Raw genomic sequence first — 25475 nt, forward strand, 5'->3', positions numbered from 1 at the left:
TTAGAAAAGAGCATGAAACAACTTTCATACATTGGTTTTTAAATATTTGGCTAAGGACCGTTTTTGCAGGAGGAATACTTGAATTCCAAACTTATTTACCATACGAGTCAATTACTATTAATTTGCAAAGGTGCCACCTTCCGAATTCCCTCAAGCACTGTAATCGTCCTCAGTATAAACTATTGTGAAGAGTGCAGATCACCACAATAAATTACATCACCATTGTTAATTCTAATTTATTACTTTATAGCCCACCTGAGTGCCAACCTAATACTGGCAAAACAACACGAGACTTGTCGCAGTCATAAACACATATTCAATCTCAAGAACAGCTTCAAATAAGCCCATGTAATATAATACTGAATCATTCACCTCTCGATATGCAGAGTAGCTTCAGTTTGAAGCAACTCAACCAAATAAACAAAGAAATCGCTAATCTACCAGACCCAGAAACAATGATTTAGGAGGAAAAATCAATCAAACCTGGGAGTAATAATTAAAACCAAATCAAAAGCAAATGGGTAACGGAATGCAAGGGAAAATAAATCATTTTAGGGCAGTGATTTATTCACCAGTGCACAAAAACCAAAAAAATGTAATTATTTAATGTTGATAACACTTCCCAAAGGTTGCAGCACACATTAACTGTTAAAGCTGCAGTTTAGAGTTGAGCACGATATAGAGATTATCTTCCTCTGATCTTTCTTCCAAGGTAGAAACCTCCACACACTGCTGGAGTGAACCAGGATCAGATCGTGTTCCTAAGGATGGGAAATAAGTCACAAGAGATAACCTCCCTTTTTGGCAGTGAGAGATGTTCTGCTACTGGCATCAGATATGTGCCTCATATGGCATCTTCCAACTCTCACGCTCCATACAAGGCAAATTCCACCTTTGAAACTTCAGTTCACTTTTGCAAGTGAAAAATAGAAGACACTGGCTTGCAAGGACTGAGGGTGAGTTTGAGAAGGAGTAAAATGTATCAAGAATGCTCCCTTACGATAAAGAAGAAGAGTGTAATGGAGCTAGTCAGTTGCTTTCTTCTTCAGTATGTATCCTCCACATGCTGGAAACTCTCCAAGGAGTTTCACACTAGTAGGGAGACTCCTGCAGGCAGGATAGGAGTCCAATCTCAAAGAACAACTATCTGAAAGAGGTAGCATCCCTGGCATGGTGCAGACAGTAGTGTTCTCATCCCCATATCAAGAAAGCGAGTTACTATCTCATGATGAAATCAGGATATTACCTTGAGCCCAAAGGATCACACTATCCTGATGTCAGACAAAAGAGTGTTATCTTCACCAAAGCTGGAGTTTCACTCACTCTTGTAGCTAAAACTAAAGGAATGGGACATACAGTTTACCAGTTGAGGAAGGGGAAGACATTAGCCTGGTTAGAACAATTAAAGATTAGTTGGGAACAATTTAGATATAATTAGCTTATAACATGCATAAAGAAACTAAAGATAGTTCCGTTAATGAACCCGAGGCAGTAGAGTCATGTGAAAGTTGATGTTACTACCTTGTGTGCATGTAGCAAGTGCAGTGTTACAATGAAGGTTTTCTCCCAGCATCATCATTATCATAGGCAGTCCCTCGGAATCGAGGAAGACTTGCTTCCACTCTTAATACGAGTTCTTAGGTGGCTGTGCAGTCCAATACGAGAACCACGGTCTCTGTCACAGGTGGGACAGATAGTCGTTGAGGGAAGGGGTGGGTGGGACTGGTATGCCACACGCTCTTTCCGCTGCCAAATATTTAAAAACCAATGTATGAAAGTTGTTTCATGCTCTTTTCATAAATCGAGCATAAAATACAGGTTGAACCTCCATTATCCAGAACTCCCTTATCTGCAACCATCCCTCGTCCAGAACCATTCCCGGCCATCGGGTGGCAAATGGTGATTTCTGCATGCTCTCGGCAACGAGACTCGAGAAGCTCAGCGCCCTCCCGGATACAGTTCCTCCACTTCGGGCGGTCTTTGGCCAGGGACTCCCAGGTGTCAGTGGGGTTGTTGTACTTTATCAGGGAGGCTTTGAGGGTTTCCTTGTAACATTTCCACTGTCCACCTTTGGCTCGTTTGCCGTGAAGGAGTTCAGAGTAGAGCGCTTGTTTTGGGAGTCTCGTGTCTGGCATGCGAATGGTGTGGCCTGCCCAGCAGAGCTGATCAAGTGTGGTCAGTGCTTCAATGCTGAGGATGTTGGCCTGGTCGAGGACGCTAACGTTGGTGCATCTGTCCTCCCAGGGGATTTGTAGGATCTTGCGGAGACATCATTGGTGGTATTTCTCCAGCGACTTGAGGTGTTTACTGTACATGGTCCATGTCTCTGAGCCATATAGGAGGGCGGGTATTACTACAGCCCTTAAGACCATGAGCTTGGTGACAGTTTTGCGGGCCTGGTCTTCAAACACTCTTTTCCTCAGGCGGCCAAAGTCTGCACTGGCGCACTGGAGGTGGTGTTGGATCTCGTCGTCAAGCCTGCTCTTGCTGATAGAAGGGTTCCAACAACAATGGATTAGCATGCTACAATTAACATTATACTGAAAAATTTTGCACAAGAATAATGCGAGATGTCCACTGTGACATCTTTGATAGGGAGAAACCACCAGATCACACATTTCAGGCTAAAAATATAGAATGAGATTATTACAGGAAATAATTCACACAGAAGCAAAATCAATATACAGAATAATGTTTGACTTACACGATCGTTATTTTCTGACTTGAAAATAAAAGTGTTCTGGAGTTTTTCAGAATTTTTTTTAATTGAGTTATTAAATGATTTCGGATGTTGCTATATGCATTTCCCCACTGCGCTCTAGCTCATCACACGGCTACCTGAACTAAACAGCCGAGGGTGGCAGCTCAGATATACCCTTACTTCCTTCAAAATGGAGGCCAGCTTGTTTGAAGAAATGCCTAGTTCTTTCTCAACTGGCTGATAATTATATTCTATCCCCTAAGTAGATAGGGATGTGGATAGAAGCTCCATCACTATCTGGCGAGCTGTTTTCTATTACTGGAACTAATTGGCCCATAGACAACCATTCTGTAGCTCTACACTGACTGCACTTGGTAACATTCTGGTTTATATCCCAGATATTCATTATCTCCTAAAAATTAGCGATAGCAACAATGATACCAAAGCCATGTCATTCACATCTACTATGAAGCCACACGTACTGCATGCTTCAGTTTCATGCACATAACCAGAATTTACACTACTCATTAATATAAACTAGTTAATCTATCCCCAACACTGGCATTTCCTAAATGAAGGACTTCTAGGCTGTTATTACATCAAATTTCATCCACATAGCAAGAAAGATTATACTAATCGTGTCCGCCAGTTACAAACACACTTAAATAGCATCTTTGTAGGTCTCTAATAATATTTCTGATATGAAGCCTTGTGATCTATTTACCAATCTATATATTGAACAAGATTGTTTACAAGGTTATGGCTTCATATTAAACAGTGTTGCCTCCTCAACCTACCTCCATCGGCAATCATTTATATTGAGCATAATCTACATAACTCAACTGACTGAAATTACACATAGCAGGTGGATATTAACTGTATTTTCATATATAATATATGTAAATCTAACTGAAGGCAAGATCTCAGCTATTTTCTAGCTTGATATAATCCATTCCACCAGGCACATGCCAACTAGTTGTGAAAGCAGTTCAAGCAGTTCAGTTAGATTAATCAGCAGATATTAGCCTTCAATTGCTTGTACTGGCTTGAGATAACAGATTGGAGCTGGGAAGGGTTACATTTTGTGTGGGGGTGAAGGGGCGGGTATACCGACTTTATGGAGATTGCGGCAGTTTGAAAATTAGGTGGTTAAATAAATCTGAAGTACATTACAACATGCCAATAAAGTCAATGCTTCTAAGTGCACCAATATATAAAAACTGACCGCAGGGCCCTTTGGCTTATGATTCAACTCACTTGATAAATCAATTTCAAGACCCTTTTATGAATGCAAGTCAAATATATTTTCCTAATTCTCTAGCATTTAAACATTAAGATGGCAAACTGATGTATTCAAAAGTTGCAATATAAATTTGTAAAATTGAATAAATAATCTCCATACCTTGTCTGCCAAGGCCTTCAGGGACTCAAGAAACCTTGGCCAAAAATCCTTGAAGAGAGGACGGTCAATTTTCTTGAGGCTATCCTTAGTACTTGCATCCACACTCACATAAAGCTGAGTAACTGGCTCAAGTTTTCTGAATGAAGAAACATTATATTTGAGCAAATTATTTTACTTATAGCTTTTTCTGCAAACTGAATTTTTCTACTGTGTCCAAATTCCTAACTGATGCAGGATTTTTTTTTACTATTTCAATCATTTATTTATCTTCCCTCCCTTGCTTTGGACCTGACCAAGGAAAAGACTGTCAAGGTTACTGTGGTCCAGATCTGTTGACAAAACAAAGTAAAATACAAGACTGCGCTTATTAAAAGATTTCCACCCAACTCAACAGTGACCTGACTCAGTTAAACAAGTAGAAATAAGATTGATATAATCTATCTAGTTATATATTAGAAAATCTTGTATATGCACAGACTTCCTGTCCAGAAATGTTACTTTCTATTGTCACGTTGGAAATATCCATGTAAATATTTTAAAATGTTATATTTCCCATGCACACAATTTCCTGTCATAGTTTGTGGATTTTCACACTATCACATCACTCAAAATGCTTTTGATTAAAATCTTTTTTTTCCACAAGTAAAATTTGTGGGGGGCTAAACTTGATAGCCCCCAAAAATGGACGCGGGTATCGTGATGAGTGATGAGCCCACGACAATGAGTCCAATGCAGACAGCATGCAAACTTGCAAACTTAGCTGCTTGCTAATTAAAATGATTGCAGCGGTGGAGAAGCACTAAACGCGCTGTTCAGTGCCTCAGCAGGGGGCCCCAAGTTCCTGCACCACTTAAAGCCAGCCTGCATTATTTAAAGCCAGCCAGCACCTCTTAAAGGGGAGGTGCATTCTGGCTGGAAGTGGCTGGGAAAGAGTGTGAGTAAGAAAAACACTGACTCATGGGGCAACAGGGCAGAGAGCATGCTCCAAGGTTCTCAGACGCTGAACTGGAGGCCGTGGATAGGAAGAGAGAGGTCCTCTATCCCCTAGTATTTCCGAAAGGCCATCCTAGACTGGGTGATGTGTAATGAGAAAGGACTAATTAGCAATCTTGTTGTGCGAGGTCTCTTGTGGAAGAGTAATCATAATATGGTAGAATTCTTTATTAAGATGGAGAGTGACACATTTAATTCAGACACTAGGGTCCTGAACTTAAGGAAAAGTAACTTCGATGGTATGAGACGTGAATTGGCTAGAATAGACTGGTGAATGATACTTAAAGAGTAACGGTAAACAAGGCCAGCCAAACTATAGGCGAAGCAATAAATACAAAATATAGCAGGCACTTCTGCATTCATCTGACAAAAAGAGATACATCTCCAACATCATTCTCATAAAATACAAAAGGTAATTTTAAAATACAGCCTTCTGCTGTATAGGCAATGGCAGACATTTAAATATCACATGGATGAACTTCAACAATTGTACATCCCTGTCTGGAGTAAAAATAAAACGGGGAAGGTGGCTCAACCGTGGCTAACAAGGGAAATTAGGGGTAGTGTTAAATCCAAGGAAGAGGCATATAAATTGGCCAGAAAAAGCAGAAAACCTGAGGACTGGCAGAGATTTTAAATCCAGCAGAGGAGGATAAAGTGTTTAATTAGGAGGGGGAAAATAGAGTATGAGAGGAAGCTTCCTGGGAACATAAAAATCGACTGCAAAAGCTTCTATAGATATGTGAAGAGAAAGAGATTAGTAAAAACAAATGTAGGTCCCTTGCAGTCAGAATCAGGTGAATTTATAATGGGGAACAGAGAAATGGCAGACCAATTGAACAAATACTTTGGTTCTGTCTTCACGAAGGAAGACACGAATAACCTTCCGGAAATACTAGGGGACAGAGGATCTAGCAAGAAGAAAGAACTGAAGGAAATCCTTATTAGTCAGGAAATTGTGTTAGGGAAATTGATAGGATTGAAGGCCTATAAATCCCCAGAGCCGGATAGTCTGCATCCCGGAGTACTTAAGGAAGTGGCCCAAGAAATAGTGGATGCATTGGTGATCATTTTCCAATAGTCTATCGACTCTGGATCAGTTCCTATGGACTGGAGGGTAGCTAATGTAACACCACTTTTTTAAAAAGGAGGGAGAGAGAAAACGGGAAATTATAGACCGGTTCGCCCGATATCGGTAGTGGGGAGAATGTTGGAATCAATTATTAAAGGTGAAATAGCAGCGCATTTGGAAAGCAGTGATAGGATCGGTCCAAGTCAGCATGGATTTATGAAAGGGAAATCATGCTTGACAAATCTTCTAGAATTTTGAGAGGATGTAACTAGTAGAGTCGACAAGGGAGCACCAGTGGATGTGGTGTATTTGGACTTTCACAAAGCTTTTGACAAAGTCCCACACAAGAGATTGTTGTGCAAAATTAAAGCACATGGTATTGGGGGTAATGTTCTGACGAGGATAGAGAACTGATTGGCAGACAAGAAGCAGAGAGTCGGGATAAACTGGTCCTTTTCAGAATGGCAGGTAGTGACTAGTGGGGTGCCGCAGGGCTCAGTGCTGGGACCCCAGCTATTTACAATATACATCAATGATTTAGATGAAGGAATCGAGTGTTAATATCTCCAAGTTTGCAGATGATGCTAAGCTGGGTGGCGGTGGTGTGAGCTATGAGGAGGATGCTAAAAGGCTGCAGGGTGACTTGGACAGGTTAGGTGAGTGGGCAAATGCATGGCAGATGCAGTATAATGTGGACAAATGTGAGGTTATCCACTTTGGTGGCAAAAACGTGAAGGTAGATTATCTGAATGGCGGCAGATTAGGAAAAGGGGAGGTGCAACGAGACCTGGGTGTCATGGTACATCAGTCATTGAAAGTTGGCATGCAGGTACAGCAGCCGGTGAAGAAGGCAAATGGTATGTTGGCCTTCATAGCTAGGGGATTTTAGTATAGCAGCAGGGAGGTCTTACTGCAGTTGTACAAGGCCTTGGTGAGGTCTCACCTGGAATAGTGTGTTCAGTTTTGATCTCCTAATCTGAGGAACGACATTCTTGCTATTGAGGGAGTGCAGCGAAGGTTCACCAGACTGATTCCCGGGATGGCAGGACTGACATATGAGGAGAGACTGGATCGACTGGGCCTGTATTCACTGGAGTTTAGAAGAATGAGAGGGGATCTCATAGAAACATATAAAATTCTGACGGGACTGGACAGGTTAGATGCAGGAAGAATGTTCCCGACGTTGGGGAAGTCCAGAACCAGGGGTCACAATCTAAGGATAAGGGGTAAGCCGTTTAGGACCGAGATGAGGAGAAACTTCTTCACTTAGAGAGTTGTGAACCTGTGGAATTCTCTACCGCAGAGAGTTGTTGATGCCAGTTCGTTAGATATATTCAAGAGGGAGTTAGATATGGCCCTTATGGCTAAAGGGATCAAGGGGTATGGAGAGAAAGCAGGAAAGGGGTACTGAGGTGAATGATCAGCCATGATCTTATTGAATAGCGGTGCAGGCTTGAAGGGCCGAATGGCCTACTCCTGCACCTATTTTCTATGTTTCTATCCCCCCCCCGCCCAGACAAAATAGAATAAGGTACTGGGAGTAGATAGCCATGGCAATCAATGCTAGATGTCAAAACCTTAGGACCTGCAGAATCTCTAGAGGAGTATAGAAAGTCCAGGGGTGAAATTAAAAAGGATATTAGGAAAGCAAAGAGAGAGCATGAAAATTTTTTGGAAGTAAAATCAAGGAAAACCCAAAGATGTTTTATAAATATATTAAGAACAAGAGAATAACTAAAGAAAGGGTAGGGCCTATTTGAGACCATGAGAGTAATGTGTGTGTGGAGGCGGAAGATGCGAATATGATTCTTAATGAATATTTTGCGTCTGCTTTCACAAAAGAGAGGGGCGATGCAGACACTGCTATCTAGGAGGAGGAGGAGTATGAACTATTACAAGAAATAAACATAATGATCTAGACTTGAATATAGGGGGTATGATTAAGAAGTTTGCAGATAATTCTAAAATCGGCTGTGTGGTTGATAATGAAGAAGATATCAATGAACTGGTCAGGTGGGCAGAACAGTGGCAAATGGAATTTAATCCGGAGAAGTGTGAGGTAATGAATTTGGGGAGGGCTAACAAGGAAAGGCAATACACATTAAATGGTAGGACACTGAGAAGTGTATAAGAACAAAGGGACCTTGGAGTGTATGTCCACAGATCCCTGAAGATAGCAGGCCAGGTTGATAAGGTGGTTAAGAAGATATACGGAATGCTTGCCTTTATTAGCCGAGGCACAGAATACAAGAGCAGGGTGGTTATGCTTGAACTGTATAAAACACTGGTTACGCCACAGTTGGGGTACTGCGTGTAGTTCTGGTCACTGTATTACAGGAAGGACGTGATTGCACTGGAGAGGGTACAGAGGAGATTTACGAGGATATTGCCGAGAGTGGAGAATCTTAGCCAAGAGGACAGATTGGAAAGGCTGGGTTTGTTTTCCTTGGAAAAGAGGCTGCTGAGGGGAGACCTTATTGAGGTGTATAAAATTATGAAGGGTCGAGATATAGTGGATAGAAAGGGCCTATTTCCCTTAGCAGAGGGGTCAATAACCAGGGGGCATAAATTTAAAGTAATTGGTAGAAGATTTAGACAGGATTTGAGGGGAAATTTCTTCACACAGAGGGTTGTGGGGGTCTGGAACTCACTGCCTGAAAGGATGGTAGAGGCAGAAACCCTCACCATATTTACAAAGTACTTGGATGTGCACCCGAAGTGCTGCAACCTGCTGGGTTATGGTCCTAGAGCTGGAATGTTAGATTAGGCTGAATAGCCTCTTGTTGGCCGGCACAGACACGATGGACCGAAATGGCCCCCTTCCGTGCTGTAAACTTCTATGAGTCTTTGACCTGGATGCAGTGCCGCTAAAAGGTCAAAGTTCAATGATCTCACACAAGTGGCTTGTTGGCCGGCACAGACACGATGGACCGAAATGGCCCCCTTCCGTGCTGTAAACTTCTATGAGTCTTTGACCTGGATGCAGTGCCGCTAAAAGGTCAAAGTTCAATGATCTCACACAAGTGGTTAAGATAAGTGAGTTCATTTTCAAATGCCATATCCCACCAACGGCACGACTACTCAATGTACTGCACTCCATCAGTCACCTAAGAACAATCGCTATCAATCACGACTTGTACCTCATATTCATAGCTTTACATCACCCTCACACACTTAGCACTGCTACAAGCCTCGCACCACACCTCACAGCTTGCACACACTACCAGCTATTCAACCATGACAGGCACATCACCCAAACATATTGCACACCAAACTCACTGACACATTCGGAATGAACCTTTGGCGCAGGAGTGAACCATTCCCGCCTCTGGGCCAGAAGGTACAGGATTCGAACCCCACTCCAATTAGTCCCGGTGAGTGTAGGAGGGTGTAGCCAGCTTTGAATTCTGGGTTGACTCATGTCCAATGGGTGTGGTCCTGCTGCAACTGTATAGGGTATTGATATGGCCGCACCAGGAGTACTGCGTGCAGTTTTGATCACCTTACTTAAGGAAGGATATACTGACTTTGGAGGGGGTACAGAGATGATTCACTAGGCTGATTCCGGAGATGAGGGGGTTACCTTATGATGATAGATTGAGTAGACTGGGTCTTTACTCGTTGGAGTTCAGAAGGGTGAGGGGTGATCTTATTGAAACATTTAAAATAATGAAAGGGATAGACAAGATAGAGGCAGAGAGGTTGTTTCCACTGGTCGGGGAGACTAGAACTAGGGGGCACAGCCTCAAAATACGGGGGAGCAATTTAAAACCGAGTTGAGAAGGAATTTCTTCTCCCAGAGGGTTGTGAATCTGTGGAATTCTCTGCCCAAGGAAGCAGTTGAGGCTAGCTCATTGAATGTATTCAAGTCACAGATAGATAGATTTTTAACCAATAAGGGAATTAAGGGTTACGGGGAGAGGGCGGGTAGGTGGAGCTGAGTCCACGGCCAGATCAGCCATGATCTTATTGAATGGCGGAGCAGGCTCGAGGGGCTAGATGGCCTACTCCTGTTCCTAATTCTTATGTTCTTGTGGGTGTGGGTGCCCCCCCCCCCAGCCCCCACACCCTCATTGTATGGGTTGCGGGAGCCCATAAAACCCTCCCACTGTATGGGACTAACCTTCCTCTTGGTTGGTATAAAGATGGTTATGGCCATGGAGGGAATGTTAACGCGGAACAGCGAGAAATCATGAAAAAGACAGACAGACACTTCCCTCTCTCTTCAAGTACAAGATGGTTCATAACCGGAGGCAGCAGGGGCTATGCACAGGAGGACAGGCGCATGGAGGAGACAGAACTGGATTATCCTCTTCCCTAATCCTCTCTCTCACATCCCACTTCCTCCTCATACCACAATCCCCTCACCCCACAATCTCTTCTGATTTACAATCAGCAGATGGTGCAAGCATGCATCTTTTGCTTCCCTGGCTCCACCCCATGCAACCTTGTGCCGTTCACCTTTCAGGATAGCTAAGAACTGAAACCTAGCCAGTGGTGGAGGAGCAAGAACTGAAGAAGGCGGCGGCAGTGATGCTGAAAACACAGCAACGTCACTCGATTTCACATACGCAGCCACCAGCTCAAATACTTACACACCGCGTACTTTAGAGGATAGCTTAGACATGAGATCTGTACGTGGTGAGACACCGGGCAAAAGGAGCCTGGGCCAGGGCAGGGGGCAAGGGTAGCGCAGGTGCCAAGTCCCCGGAGGGCGAGGTCACACAAGACCTCGCCCTCCTGCTGCAGAGGACATAGGTAAGCCCTTCGATGGGGCAGACTACAGACGGTAGGCACAATGCTTGGTGCATTGGCAGGCCTGCCAGAAAGCCTGTCTGCACGTCAAGGAGCATGAAGGAGTCTGACACCAACTTGGCACAGGGCATTGCGCAGAGTCCATCACTTTCAGCATGGAAGTGATGGCCAACTCCATTAGCATACTTCCATACCCAACCAGGGTGCAGCATCTAATGGCCGATGTCTCAGCATCTATTGCAGCACAAGCAACAGCCACCCAACGTCTGGATGCTGCAGTAGAAGCTAAGAAGCTAAGACATTTGTCATGCAGACGCAGCTTGCTGCCACACAAGATCAGCTTGCTGCCTTTGTGGCTGCGCTTACCAGTGTTGAAAGGGGTCTTGCAGGTGTCACAGGAATCCAGCAATCTGTCCTCCCAACAGATTACTAGGAATGCTGAGGCGCCGCCCCGGGGAAGTGGCAATGGCTCTGCGGAGCACGAATCTGCTGTCCTCTCGCAGGATGACAGCATTCATCCTATCAACATTGCCACTCCTTCAGTGCCCTTTCTGTTGCCTGGCAGCCAGCTAGCCCATACTGAGATGGTGCAGTCCGAAGCCAGGCCTTCTAGGCCCAGAGCTGCTCAAGGCAGTCCCCTCAAAGCCATCTGCAGTCTCCTCCACTGAAAGTCAGCAGCTTTCCACCAGCCATGCTGCAGCCACTGGGGTAGCACTGTATAGGAGCATTAGGACAGGCAAAGGCATACAGAAGACAGCTACCCGCCCACCCCCCGTTTTACCTGAGTAAAAAGTGAAAGTGGAAGGGTTGGAGACAAGTTGGGGTCGGGATTTAGATTTTTAATCCACGCTCCTAACCACCCCTTAAATTGTTCATGTTAAAATTCTCCCCCATACTACTTGATTCTAACCCATTGCTCCACTTTCCCACAACAAAAAAATGTTTGTTATTTTAACCTCAAAAGAGTGAAGATCAGAATAGTATGTAAACAGTTTTTATTCAATGCCTGTAATAGACATTTGAGAGATACTTTGTCTAAATCCAACGTTTCCTTGCATTATGCTATTCCTCATTGATTTTCACTTCAAATTAACATTTTGTGTGATCAGTATGACTATACTGTGTGCAGTGGAAATTTGTCTCCTGCTGTCTGTATCTAAATTGGCAACGCCTTAGCAAGTATTCAATACAGAAAACTTACAAATCTATTAGCTACCTTTTAAATTTGTGCTTATATTGTATACAGCTCCGTAAATTAACAGTTCTGTGTGAGTTTTAACATTAAAAACTAATCTTATCAGTACTACAAATTAGAGGTATAAAAATATAAAACACCTATTAGTTCAGAACTACTTTGCTCAAGATAACTTTCATGGCATTTAAAACAAAAAGCAGGTCATCAATACTATAAATTAGCCGTAAAATATCACCTTAACTTCTAATATACAGTTAAAATCAAAAATCACAATGTCTTACACTTGTTATCCACAATAAAACAAGTAGTAAATTGGGTCTTCATTTTAACTTTTTTTGTAACTGCTAAGTTTTTTCCTAAAGGTGTTGGGTTGTTTAAATATTCTAATTTATTTAACTGAAAATTTAAAAATGCTTAGTAAATAAACTTGCAATCCAAGAAATATTTGTTTTCCTTTTCATTAAGCAACATTTCAGAAAGAGTTAAAACCCACGAACCAACAATCGCTTTCCGTAGTTAAAAAATTTTTAAAACAATTTTCTTTAAAAAGTACATTTTATTGGCTATTCAGGTATCAGAACTTCATCTATTAGAGGCTGCCAATTGAATTGCTCATCCTCACCTGATTTCCTCAGGGAACTGAGCATTTGTTACTAGGAAACTGGAAATACTTTGATGGTGCAGCAGTTTTAGAAGTTGGTTGATTTTTGGGTACATGATCGGCTCCCCTACTAATGACAATGCACAGTGTTTCACCACCATGCCCTCTGCAAAACGTTCAGCCTTTACTCCAGGTACACCTGCAAAAACAGAAGATATTTGTGTTAGACATTAATTTAACACATTTGTGGTATGCTTGCACGAGAATTATTTCACCGAAGATAACTTTCTTGACATTAAAAACAAGCGGGAGGTCATCAGTACTACAAATTACAGGTGTAAAAATAGAATCACCTTAATTTTATATTATCTAGCTGAAGTCTTACGCTTGTCATACACAGTAAAACAAGAGGTAAACATGGTCTACATTTTAGGTAATTGCTAATATTTCCCCTCATGGATTGTTATAGTGATGTTCAAAGAGGGGTTTGTTCATTCCCTTATGTGATTCTAGTATTCAGACAAAATAGCAGTTCACCGTTTGTAGAAACTGATTAAAACCAACAAAGATTATTTTCCTTGATCAAACAACATTGTAACTTGGATAAAAATTATGAATCAAATAGTTTGCGAGTGAAGACATTGTTTAGAAGTCATTCTGACTATGTTATCAGCATAGTGTACTATCTTATCAAAGTAGTTAGAATGTTAAAACACATGTTGATGTGTTTGAGTGGCAGCTTAGGAAGGGGTTTGTGCACCTAAATTGGACTTTAATTGGTTAAACCACTTGAGAGTGGAATTCTTTTCATGACAAATGATGTACTAAAGCTGAGATTTTGTTATGGATCAAGCTCCATTAATGAAAGGTTATGCAAGGCTAAAGGTGATGGCAAAGAACACTGTCTTCAAGATTAAATCTGATTTGTTTTACCTGTTCTGACTGGCCCTGATCTGTCCTTCTTTCCTGCCCAAGTACAGAAGGTTCGAGAATGCAAAGGGTCAGATGTGTATGATTTATGTACTAAGAAAAGCACTGTATAGCAGTCAAAAGGAATAACAGAAGAAAGAAGTCAATAATGACCCATTTTTCACTGAAATACCTACAAAATATGCTTTTAAATAAAATTTAATATTTCACAGTTGCATGGAGAATTTATGAACTGTGTCTTTTGTGTCTTTTAAAGCCTGCATTAAAGTTTTTACTTGAAGGCCTCAGCAAAAACTTGCTCTAGGACATAATGTTTTTGCCCAGAGCTGTGATGCTTTTAGTTGAATTTAGAATGTGCAGTCTGATTATGTGCATTGCATTCAATTTCTCAGGATGTATTAAGTACCATTTAGTAGCTGGAATGTTGCAATATTTTTCTTTAGCTTCTAACCGTTTTGGTTCAGTTATTTTTCAAAAGTTAGAAGACAAATTTCAGTAAAGTTTATGTTTAGTGTTTTTTTAAACTGAGTGGCTTCGATTTTTTTTAAATGAAAGCACGTGTGTATGAGGGACGAAGTGTGAAGGAAGAGAGTGAGAGTGTGTGTGAGAGTGAGTGAGTGAGTGAGTGAGAGAGAGAGAGAGAGAGAGAGAGAGAGAGAGAGTGTGTGTGTGTGTGTGTGTGTGTGTGTGTGAGAGAGAGAGAGAGCGAGAGAGAGGGGATGGGCAAGAGAGAGAGGGGATGGGCAAGAGAGAGAGGGGATGGGCAAGAGAGAGAGGATGGACAAGAGAGAGAGAGAGAGGATGGGCAAGAGAGAGAGAGAGGATGGGCAAGAGAGAGAGAGAGGATGGGCAAGAGAGAGAGGGGATGGGCAAGAGAGAGAGAGGATGGGCAAGAGAGAGAAAGAAGATGGGCAAGAGAGAGAGAGAGGATGGGCAAGAGAGAGAGAGAGGATGGGCAAGAGAGAGAGGATGGGCAAGAGAGAGAGGGGATGGGCAAGAGAGAGAGGATGGGCAAGAGAGAGAGGGGATGGGCAAGAGAGAGAGGGGATGGGCAAGAGAGAGAGGGGATGGGCAAGAGAGAGAGGGGATGGGCAAGAGAGAGAGAGAGGATGGGAAAGAGAGAGAGAGGATGGGCAAGAGAGAGAGAGAGGATGGGCAAGAGAGAGAGAGAGGATGGGCAAGGAGGAAGAGAGAAGAGAGACAGAGAGAGGATGGGGAAGAGAGAGAGGATGGGGAAGAGGGAGAGAGGATGGGGAAGAGGGAGAGAGAATGGGGAAGAGAGGGAGAGAGAAAGAGAGAGAGAGAGAGAGGGGGGATGGGGAAGAGAGAGAGAGAGAGAGAGAGAGAGAGAGAGGTAAGAGTGGAGATGGTAGGGAGGGGAGGGGTGAGAAGCGGGAGGTGGAAAAGGAGGAGGATGTAGAGGGAGGTAGGGAGAGAACAAAAGCAATCCCAACTGTCAACCTGAGCAATACTCATTTACCACAACCCCTTGCTCCTGCCCTACGGACGACTCTCTGTCCACACCATCACTTTCCCTTTTATGTTATGGGGCTCAATTTTCCCCAGTTATCTGCGTCATTTTTGGAGAGGACCATTGGCATCTTGAAACAACGTTTCCGATGCCTGGACCATTCCGTAGGATACTTGCAATACTCCCCTGAGATTGTCGGTCAGTTTACTGTTGTGTGCTGCATGCTGCATAACTTAGCCATCATGAGGCAGCAGCAGCTGGTAGTAGAAGACCCACCTGAGGTGAGAGTAACTGATGATGAGCAGGAAAATGCAGATGACGAGAAGGAGGAGGAGGAGGAAGCCATGCAAAATATCTGAACCCGGAGCACGACGGCAGAGGAGGGCGGGCCGTCGTGTCCCTTTAACGATTGCTTGAGCCTTGCGCCACCAGCTCATCTGTGAACACTTTGCTGCCTGAAGGCTCAGCGGCAACTATTCCACATGGACCATGTTTACTGTTTGGACCGGTTCTGTATTGTGTTGTGTTAATGGAACAAATAATGGAAACGATTCTTCTTTAGTTCAAAAAGCTGTGTTAATAATGGAAACGATTCAGTTATAATGTAAAATATATTTTATTCAAAAGTTTCACAAACATTTGTTTGTACTTAACTGTTAAAAAAATATTCTTGTATCAAACTTTAAAGTTTACAGTTAAGATCACTTACAAACTTTAAGATCACTTTTAAACGTAAATTTACATGACTTACAAAAAACTTTTAATTTGAGAACAATTACAACAGTAACAACAATAATAACAATATCAACAGCAAAAAAAGGCTTCACCCATCTCTCCCCCACCTTATTCTAAGACCGCCCGCTGCATTTGGTCTTGATGACTTCACCCCTGCCCGTTTCTCAGGTTGGTATTAAGCTTATTCTTTCGAGCATTTCGGGTAATGCGCACTTCTTGATGGGGGGCATGGGCAAGCGGAAATGTGGAAGGCCCGGCTTGGGCCTCTTGAGAGGCTGGCCTGGGATTGGAGTGTGAGTGGCAATTGATTCTGTCAATGGCCGTGGGGTCTGGGCGTGTTCCCTTATTGCAGCAGCTAACTGCGACATTCCCTCCCTCATGTTCACCGACAGTGTCTCAACTACCTGCGACATTCCCTCTCTCATGTGCCCAGACAGTGTTCCCATTTCTCGTGAGTGTGTTGTTACTTCTCCCGACAGTCCCGATACCTCATCACCCACCCCACTAATGATGTCCAGGAGTGACTGCGTAAGATCAATGCTCTCCGCATTCACTGCCATCATCTGAACCACATCTGTTAGATCCTGCACCTCAAGAGAGTGCTGTTGAGCTCTCCTTCTCCTCACCCTGGGTGTGGCTCGCTGCATCCCACTGGGACCCGCAACCTCAGATGGTGGGGGCCCTGGGTGTGCCTTGCTGCACCCCACTGGAATTCCCAGCCTCGGACTTGAGAAACCATGGGTTGTCCCAACACTCGTACCATTCAGGAAAGGGGCTGGCACCTCAATTGGCGGCACCTGCACCTCCTCCAGAGTAAGTACAAGAGTGGGGGCTTCATCCTCCTCCTCCTCCTCCTCATGCTCTTGGTCTAGAAGGTGGAATTGGAAGATGTTCTCCTCTTCAGGCTCGTCCGCATCTGAATCGACTTCAGCCTCGTCAGTGTTGGCCTCAAGTTCTGCAAAATATAACAGAACAGACAAATGGTTAGAAACAGAGGAGGGGGCAGGCTGGGTGGCATGAGTAGGCTCACATAGCGCAGGCAGCAGGCTCATTTGAAGGACCACGATGAATGATAGCACATTGCATCAACCGAAGCGTAGCTGACAGAGACATCCTCAGCAACCGAAGCATGGTTAGCCCGCGCAGTACTTAACATTTAGCAAAGCCAGACTGTGGAATTTGCAGGACTTACCCTCTCCCTCGAGTGTGGGCCCAGCTTGTGCAGTGGTGGTTGCTTTTCTCCAGGCAGGACCCATCAAAGCAGTGACTCTCTCTTCCAAGTGTGTCAGTGGGTGCAGATTTGTCGGACCTCCTCCTGTTCGAGTTCTTTTCCTTTTGTTGTGTGCCACCTTTCTCTACAAAGATGAAAATATAATTTTTTTTTTTAAAGAGAGGGTGTCTTTCTACTGGGTGGGACATACACATGGTCACATTTACAACTGCATTTCCAGTGAATAAATGAAAATAGTACTTACACTAACTACTTGACCAAGGTCCTGCCATTTCGTTTTCGCACTGGCCTCCAGATCTCGGGGTGATCACCATTGCACAGTAATCTTCTGCAAGTTGGTTCCAGCGTTTCTTCATTTCTTTTGATGAAACTTTTATGTGACCTCTGGTGGTGTCCAGCTCCTGCCATCTGGCCTCAATTGCAGTAACTAGTGCCTCCACTTCATCCTGTGAGAAATTCTTGGTCCTTAAGCCACGTTGCATATTGCAGCTCCGATTTTTCCACTGAGAATTAAAGTTCTCACACACAACTGGCTCTTTAAAAATGGCTGAATGCAAACGGGGAGCTGTACTGGGCAAGCGCGCCCACAGCAGTCATGTAAAAAAGAAATTTTGCGCATGCGCAGAAGCGGAGGAGGGGTCATCGTTTTTTCGGCACAGATATTAGGCTCCACCCCCGATGCTAAAGGACAGGCTGCACAGTGCCAATTTCAAAAATTAGAACAGAGAAACTTGCAATTTATTTTTTTGGAGTAGTCGAGCGCCAAAAAAAATGGGCGTAACTTTTGTAATACGCCAAAAAACAGCATTGGGGAAAATTGAGCCCATGAACTCTAATTTTATCAACCAATTTTTCAGGTGGCATTTTATCATATGATTTCTACCAATACCACCTGTAATTATTATTGTCTCAAAAAGGTTCATCAGTTTGTCAAACTTCACACATCCTTATGATCGCCTTATTCATTTTCTCTCTAATTATGATTCTGGTAACTTTTCTATTACTAACCGCAAGGGAGTATCCTGGCTGAACCCTAGTCCTGTTTTTGAACAGAGGTGTATACTTTGCTACCAGCTCCAATACTTCCTCACTAACCACCTTCTGTAATGTATATCTTCGAGTCCTGACAACAATGTTTAGCTTCTTCAGGCTCTTAAGAACGGTTACTTTATTAATTGCATGTATTTATAAATTGCACTTTTGCTTCCTCATGCACAAGCCTATGGATCTTTGGTGACGCTGTAAACACTGAAGCAAAGTATTAATTAAGCGACTGTGTAATTATTTTATCAACCATAATAATCTCACCATGCCCATTATGGAGTGTCTGAGAGGACAGGGTGTGGAAATCTGAGACCTGGGACTAGCGAGCATTCAGGATGGGCCTTGGATACATGGGGGTGGAAGAAAGCACGATTATGGGGTCAGTGAATAGTCCACTGGGAATGAGATTTGTGAAAATTGGGAAGTGCTAAGGATTAGGAACAGTTGGGCACAGCCCACCATCTGGGAGCACTCAGGAGAGATCTCGGAGGGTTGGTGAGGTACTGAGGTTTGTTAGCACGGTGAAAGGCTCTTAGGGTTTAACAGGACTGAGGTTAAACTGATGTTTTGCAAAGTGCAGCAGGAGTCCTGGTGTTTGACAGCTTTGAGAGGAGGGGTCACAACGTGTGGCAGCACTGGAAGGCAGCTTCTGGGTCTGGAGCCACTGAGCAAAATGGCTGGCAGAAACGGGGAATGACCCATAGTGTCTGACACTACTGGGAAGAGGCCACAAGGTTAGACTGTACTGGGGAGCAGGTGAAGAATCTAGCACCAACAGGAAGGGACCACGGGATCAGGCAGTACTATTGGGGGGTCGACAGCGGTTCACACTGTAGCAGAGAAGGCTACAAGGTCTAGCGCCATAGAATGATACAGCACACAGGGAAGGCCATTCGGCCCATCATGCCTGTGCCTGCTCTTTTGGCAGAGCTATACAATTAATTCCACCTGGTCTGGCAAGTGTGGTTACAGCTGCTATGTCGGCAGTAGAAGCCACCACTGTAGGGGTAGCAAAAGCAGGTTCTTTGGAGCAGAACTGATTCAGCAGCACCAACAGGATAAAAGGCATCTATGGTCGTACAGAAAACAGTCAATGTATAGGCAGTATAAAGAAACAGTGATTATGAGCAGCATGAAAAGCAGCCAGAGGCAGATACTGAGCCTTGGGCTACAAACCCAGGAGGATGCTTCTCCAGGAAAATGTTTTCCCAGAATTAACACTACAGAACACTCAATGGGTATGAAAAATAATTTTGTTCAGCATTGCTCACTTAAAAAAAAATGGGAACCTTATTAAGTGTAAAAATTATCTGGAGAAATTTTACATGGAGGTTCAAACCAACATAATGTTATCTGGATTGATTTGATTGGCTGAACTTCTAGTTTGTGTTAATAATAGATTTTTCTTGTGGCTCATTCTTGACTCATTGTTTGTATGCATGTTTAGTGCCTCCTCATTGGTTACTAGCTGGTCGCCGCCGGGGTGGTAGGTCCCGAGGGATCTCCCCCGCTCCAAACAACTCCCACCAGTTCTCGGCAACTTTCCACCCCCCAACCTCCACCCCCCCTCCCGCTGTCTAAAACTCCCCTAACCAAATAGACCCTAATAGGGGATCTAAGCGCGTAAACCCAAACCCTTACCCCATACCCTAGTCCCAACCCTGCGAGTCCCACGAGTTCGGGCCAACCTCAGGCTTCCCACCACATCACCCATTGACGACCCCCGGCGACCAGCGACATCCCCTGGCGACCTCCGGAGGCGGCGCTCTAGACCTGGACCTGGCTATCAGGCCTCCACGTCACCCCACCAGCGGCGATCAGAACACCTCCGGCGGCAGCAGATGGGCTTCTCCTCCACGACAGAGTCTGGGCCTCCTCGACGACGGCTGGACCTCCTGTGGCGACAGACGACCTCCTCCTCAACGACGACTGGGTCCCCCTCTCCCACGTCGGCGACTGGCCTCCCCTCCTCCTTCAGCAATGACCGGAGCTCTCCTTCCCCACCGGTGACCTGGCCTCTTCTCCACCTCCAACACGTGGTGACTTCCATGGCTGTGACCCCTCTGCCCTCTCAACCTGGGCCACTGACCCGCTCAATGCCTGCCCCCAACCTGGCCTCGGATCACCTACCACCAAGGGCGCTACCCAGCGCCAAGCCTGCGGCCAACATCTCGCCGTAGGCAACTAGGCCCATATAGCAGTGCCTGGTCTCCAGTCGTCTTGGACCTCCATGCCACTGGATCAAGACCTTGGTCAGCTAAGCCCGTGTGGTAGCCAGTGTGCAATGACCACCCCATGTTAAAAGAACTCACGCACAGGCATCTTCCTCTCCGTTAGCATGAAGTTCGGGGCCTGGAACGTCAGGACTCTCATGGACAACCCCAACAGCGACAGGCCGGAACGCCGCACCGCCGTAGTTGCCCGGGAACTTAAGACGCTTTGATAGTGGCATCACCGCCCTAAGCGAGACCCAGAGGGCAGGGGAAGGCCAGCTCAAGGAACAAGGTGGAGGTTACACCTTCTTCTGGAAAGGAAAATCAGAGGAAGAATGCCGCCTCCACAGAGTCAGCATCGCCATCAAAAATGAGCTGGTTGACCGCCTCAGATACTCCCCCTGCGGGGCTAACGAACTCCTCATGACTCGTCGACTTACCCTATCCCGGAACCAGTGTGCCACAATCATCAGTGTGTACGCCCCGACAATCGATGCAATTGATGAGGCCAAAGAGGGTTTTTACACCAACCTCGAAAAATCCCTGTCCTGCGTCCCCGCGGGCGACAAACTGATCCTCCTCGGTGACTTCAACGCCAGGGTTGGCAAGGAAACAGACCTCTGGGAGGGGCGTGATTGGCAGAGAGGGGGTAGGAAAAGCCAACTCCAGTGGTACCCTACGCCAACAAAATGTCTAGAGCACGAACTTGTCATCACCGACACCTTGTTCCGTCAGAAGAACAAATACAAGGCATCATGGCAACACGCTCACTCTAAGCACTGGCACCTGCTCGACTATATCATCGTCCGAGCCAGGGATCGCAAGGATGTGCGCATCACCCGTGCCATGACAGGAGCAGACGACTGCTGGACGGACCACCGCCTAATCTGATCCATCATCGACATCAACATAGCCCCAAAGCGGAGGGGGGAGCAGAAGCAGTGCCGCAAAAAAGTCAATACTGGAGCATTTAAGGATCCAGCTAAGAGAGCCCTATACAGCCAGCGCCTCACAGCTAACCTGGCGTGCCATGACAACCCCGAGACGCAGAATGCCCACAGCGCTTGGTCTGCCCTCCAGGCCTCAATAACCAGTGCCTGCAAAGAGACACTCGGTTACTCAACCAGGAAACACCAGGACTGGTTTGATGAGAATGATCAGGAGATCCAAGAGCTAATAGATCGCAAGCGCAGGGCATTTGAGCCTTAAACAACAACCCAACGTGGGAGCAGCAAAGCAGCATTGCAGACGGCTCAAGGCCGAGGTCCAACAAAAAACCCCGGACCTAAAGAACAGGTGGTGGATGGAGAAAGCACAGGAGATACAGCAGCTGGCCGACAACCATGATGTGCGAGGATTCTTCATCGCAGTCAAGGCCACCTACGGGCCAAACACCCAAGGCCCCATTCCACTGCTGGCCAAGAATGGGGAAACACTCATCAAGGACACCAAGGCAGTCAGAGCCCGTTGGAAGGAGCACTTCGAAGATCTCCTCAACCGAGACTCTGCTTTTGACTCGAGTGCTCTCGACTCCATCCCGTAGCATGCTACCGGCCACCACCTCAGTGAGACCCTAACACTGCACGAGGTAGAAAAAGCCATAAGACAGCTCAAAAACAACAAGGCTACGGGTACGGACTGAATCTCTGCTGAGGCACTGAAGTATGGCGAAGAGGCACTGCTGGTGCGAATACATGACCTCATCTCTCTCATCTGGAGGGAGGAGAACATGCCGGGGGATCTCAGAGATGCAGTAATCGTGACCATCATTAAAAAAGTGGAGAAGTCTGACTGCGGCAACTACAGAGGAATCTCCCCGCTATCAGCCACTGGGAAAGTCGTCACTAGAGTCCTTCTCAACCGTCTTCTTCCCGTGGCCGAGGAGCTCCTCCCGGAGTCACAGTGCGGATTTCATCCCCTACGGGGCACAATGGACATGATTTTTGCAGCGCGACAGCTGCAGAAAAAATGCAGGGAACAGCGCCAGCCCTTATACATGGCCTTCTTCGACCTTACAAAGGCCTTTGACACGGTCAACCGCGGGGGTCTATGGAGTGTCCTCCTCCGTTTCGGATGCCCCCAAAAGTACGTCACCATCCTCCGCCTGCTCCACGACGACATGCAAGCCGTGATCCTTACCAACGGATCCATCACAGACCCAATCCATGACCAGACCGGGGTCAAACAAGGCTGCGTCATCGCCCCAACCCTCTTCTCAATCTTTCTCGCCGCCATGCTCCACCTCACAGTCAACAAGCTCCCCACTGAAGTGGAACTAAGCTACAGAACCAGTGGGACCCTGTTCAACCTGCGCTGTCTCCAGGCCAGATCCAAAATCACCCAACCTCTGTCATCGAGCTACAGTGCGCAGACGACACCTGCGCCTGTGCACATACAGAGGCTGCACTCCAGGATATAGTCGACATATTTGCTGAGGCGTACGAAAGCATGGACCTTACACTAAACATCCGTAAGTCAAAGGTCCTCCACCAGCCTGTCCTCCTTACCGCACAGCACTGCCCCCCAGTCATCAAGATACACGGCGCAGCCCTGGACACCGTGGACCACTTCCCATATCTTGGGAGCCTCTTATCAACAAGAGCAGGCATCGACGACGAGATCCAACACCGCCTCTAGTGCGCCAGTGCAGCCTTCGGCCGCCTGAGGAAAAGTGTGTTTGAAGACCAGGCCCTCAAAACTGCCACCAAGCTCATGGTCTACAGGGCTGTAGTAATACCTGCCCTCCTGTATGGCTCAGAGACATGGATCATGTACAGTAGATACCTCAAGTTGCTGGAGAAATATTACCAACAATGTCTCCGTAAGATCTTACAAGTCCCCTGGGAGGACAGGCGCACCAACATCAGTGTCTTCATTCAGGCTAACATCCCCAGCATTGAAGCACTGACTACACTCGATCAGCTCCACTGGGTAGGCCACATAGTCCGTATGCCAGACACGAGACTCCCAAAGCAAGTGCTCTACTCGGAGCTCCTTCACAACAAACGAGCCAAAGGTGGGCAGCAGAAACACTACAAGTACACCCTCAAAGCCTCCCTGATTAAAGTGCAACCTTCCCACTGACACCTGGGAGTCTCTGGCCCAAGACCGCCCTAAGTGGAGGAAGTGCATCTGAGAGGATGCTGAGCACCTCAAGTCTCAACGCCGAGAGCATGCAGAAATCAAGCACAGACAGCGGAAAGACCGTGCGCCAAACCAGTCCCACCCACCCCTTCCCTCAATGACTATCTATCCCACCTGTGGCAGAGTCTGTAGCTCTCGTATTGGACTGTTCAGCCACCAAAGAACTCACTTCAGGAATGGAAGCAAGTCTTCCTCGATTCCGAGGGACTGCCTATGATGATGATGATTGGTAGATTTACTGCCACTTTGGCTGTTTTTCATTTGTTCATCATTCAATTACTTCATTTTCATTTGTTGCATAAATACGAAATTGGACAATAAAGTGTGACACTCCATATGTAATGTGTCTGGCTAGAAATAAGCACTATTGTACCACAGTTATTAAAATAGATATATAGATACGTTGTACAACTTATAATACAAAATGACAAATGATATATATTCATGGGGCCCAAAATTCCACATTGCCTTTTTTTTGGCGCTATTTAAGATTAACGGCTGGTTTTTTAAGGCGAAGTAGCACCAAAAAATAATCTGAAGTTTCGCCAATTTTCTCTTTGAATTTAGCTTCTGTGGGTGGAGCTTAACTTCTGCGCCTAAAAACTGTAGCCCCGTTCTATGCATGCCCAAGCATTTAGGTTTCCAGGGTACCATGTAATTGGAGAGCTTTACTCTGTAGCTAACCCGTGCTGATTTTTCCCGAGCCAACCCGCTGCGATTTTCTGCATTTTCTGCCCCTATCCCGGCCAAAAGGAACCCCCGCTGCCACCCCTATCCCTTTCCTGCTTTCTCTCCATACCCCTTGATCCCCTTAGCCGTAAGGGCCATATCTAACTCCCTCTTGAATATATCCAATGAACTGGCATCAACAACTCACTGCGGCAGGGAATTCCACAGGTTAACAACTCTCTGAGTGAAGAAGTTTCTTCTCATCTCGGTCCTAAATGGCCTACCCGTGATCCTAAGACTGTGTCCCCTGGTTCTGGACTTCCCCAACATTGGGAACAATCTACCCACATCTAACCTGTCCTGGGGTACTGAGGGAATGATCAGCCATGATCTTATTGAATGGTGGTGCAAGTTCGAAAGGCCGAATGACCTACTCCTGCATCTATTTTCTATGTTTCTATAACGCCATTTTTGCCTGTTTTTGCGAGTTTTGCCAATAAGGATTTTTACAAAAGCAGCCTTGAAAAACCTTACCGTCAGAATCTTGTATGTTTATATGAGATCCCCTCTCATCCTTCTAAACTCCAATGTATAAAGGCCCAGTTGATCCAGTCTCTCCTCATATGTCAGTCCGGCCATCCCAGGAATCAGTCTGGTGAACCTTCGCTGCACTCCCTCAATAGCAAGAACGTCCTTCCTCAGATTAGGAGACCAAAACTGTACCCATATTCCAGGTGAGGCCTCACCAAGGCCCTGTACAACTGCAGTAAGACCTCCCTGCTCCTATACTCAATGATGGGAGGGTTTGACCGAGTGATGTCATAAAAACCTTAACGAAAAAAATCGGCTGTTACCTGTTAAGGATGGCGTTATACCCTTGGCAAAACTTGCAAAATTAACTTAGCTTCAAAAAACACTGTTACTTCCAAAAATTTGAAGCTAAATGATGAATTTTGGGCCCATGATCTGAAAGGGCAAAAAAAAGTCTATATAGATATAACTTATTTTCAATCAAATATTACAATTAAATTAAACAACCTGTTTACTGAATTTGATGCCTACCTGACTACCTCTAATATTACTAACATCAGGTTTCAGATTGCCCCAGTGATTCATTAACATCTTGATATGCATATTCATGTCAAAGTCAATCACATTTAATTTTAATACCAAAAAAGAGGGTCATGTCAATAAATCCATTCAAATTGTCTGTTATAATATATCCAGAAAACTACTTATTTTTAAATTTGCAGTTCCAGTCGCAGCTACAGAATGCACTACACTTTCCAAAAGGAAGTTACATGTCAACACTGAATTTA

At 45.2% G+C, this 25475-nt stretch overlaps 1 protein-coding gene across 1 annotated transcript in view; it reads right to left on the reverse strand.

The window, feature by feature from the left end:
* tyw1 (tRNA-yW synthesizing protein 1 homolog (S. cerevisiae)) overlaps window positions 1-25475 on the reverse strand; it is a 202336-nt gene that overhangs the window by 97279 nt on the left and 79582 nt on the right. The window contains exons 7-8 of the mRNA XM_070857215.1: window positions 12741-12918; window positions 4104-4239 (exon numbers count right to left, since the gene is read on the reverse strand). Of these exons, the coding sequence (XP_070713316.1) occupies window positions 4104-4239; window positions 12741-12918 (314 nt within the window). The remainder of the gene's footprint in view (window positions 1-4103; window positions 4240-12740; window positions 12919-25475) is intronic.

This window comes from Pristiophorus japonicus, chromosome 16 (assembly GCF_044704955.1).
Source record: "Pristiophorus japonicus isolate sPriJap1 chromosome 16, sPriJap1.hap1, whole genome shotgun sequence".
In the NCBI taxonomy this organism is placed as follows: domain Eukaryota; kingdom Metazoa; phylum Chordata; class Chondrichthyes; family Pristiophoridae; genus Pristiophorus; species Pristiophorus japonicus.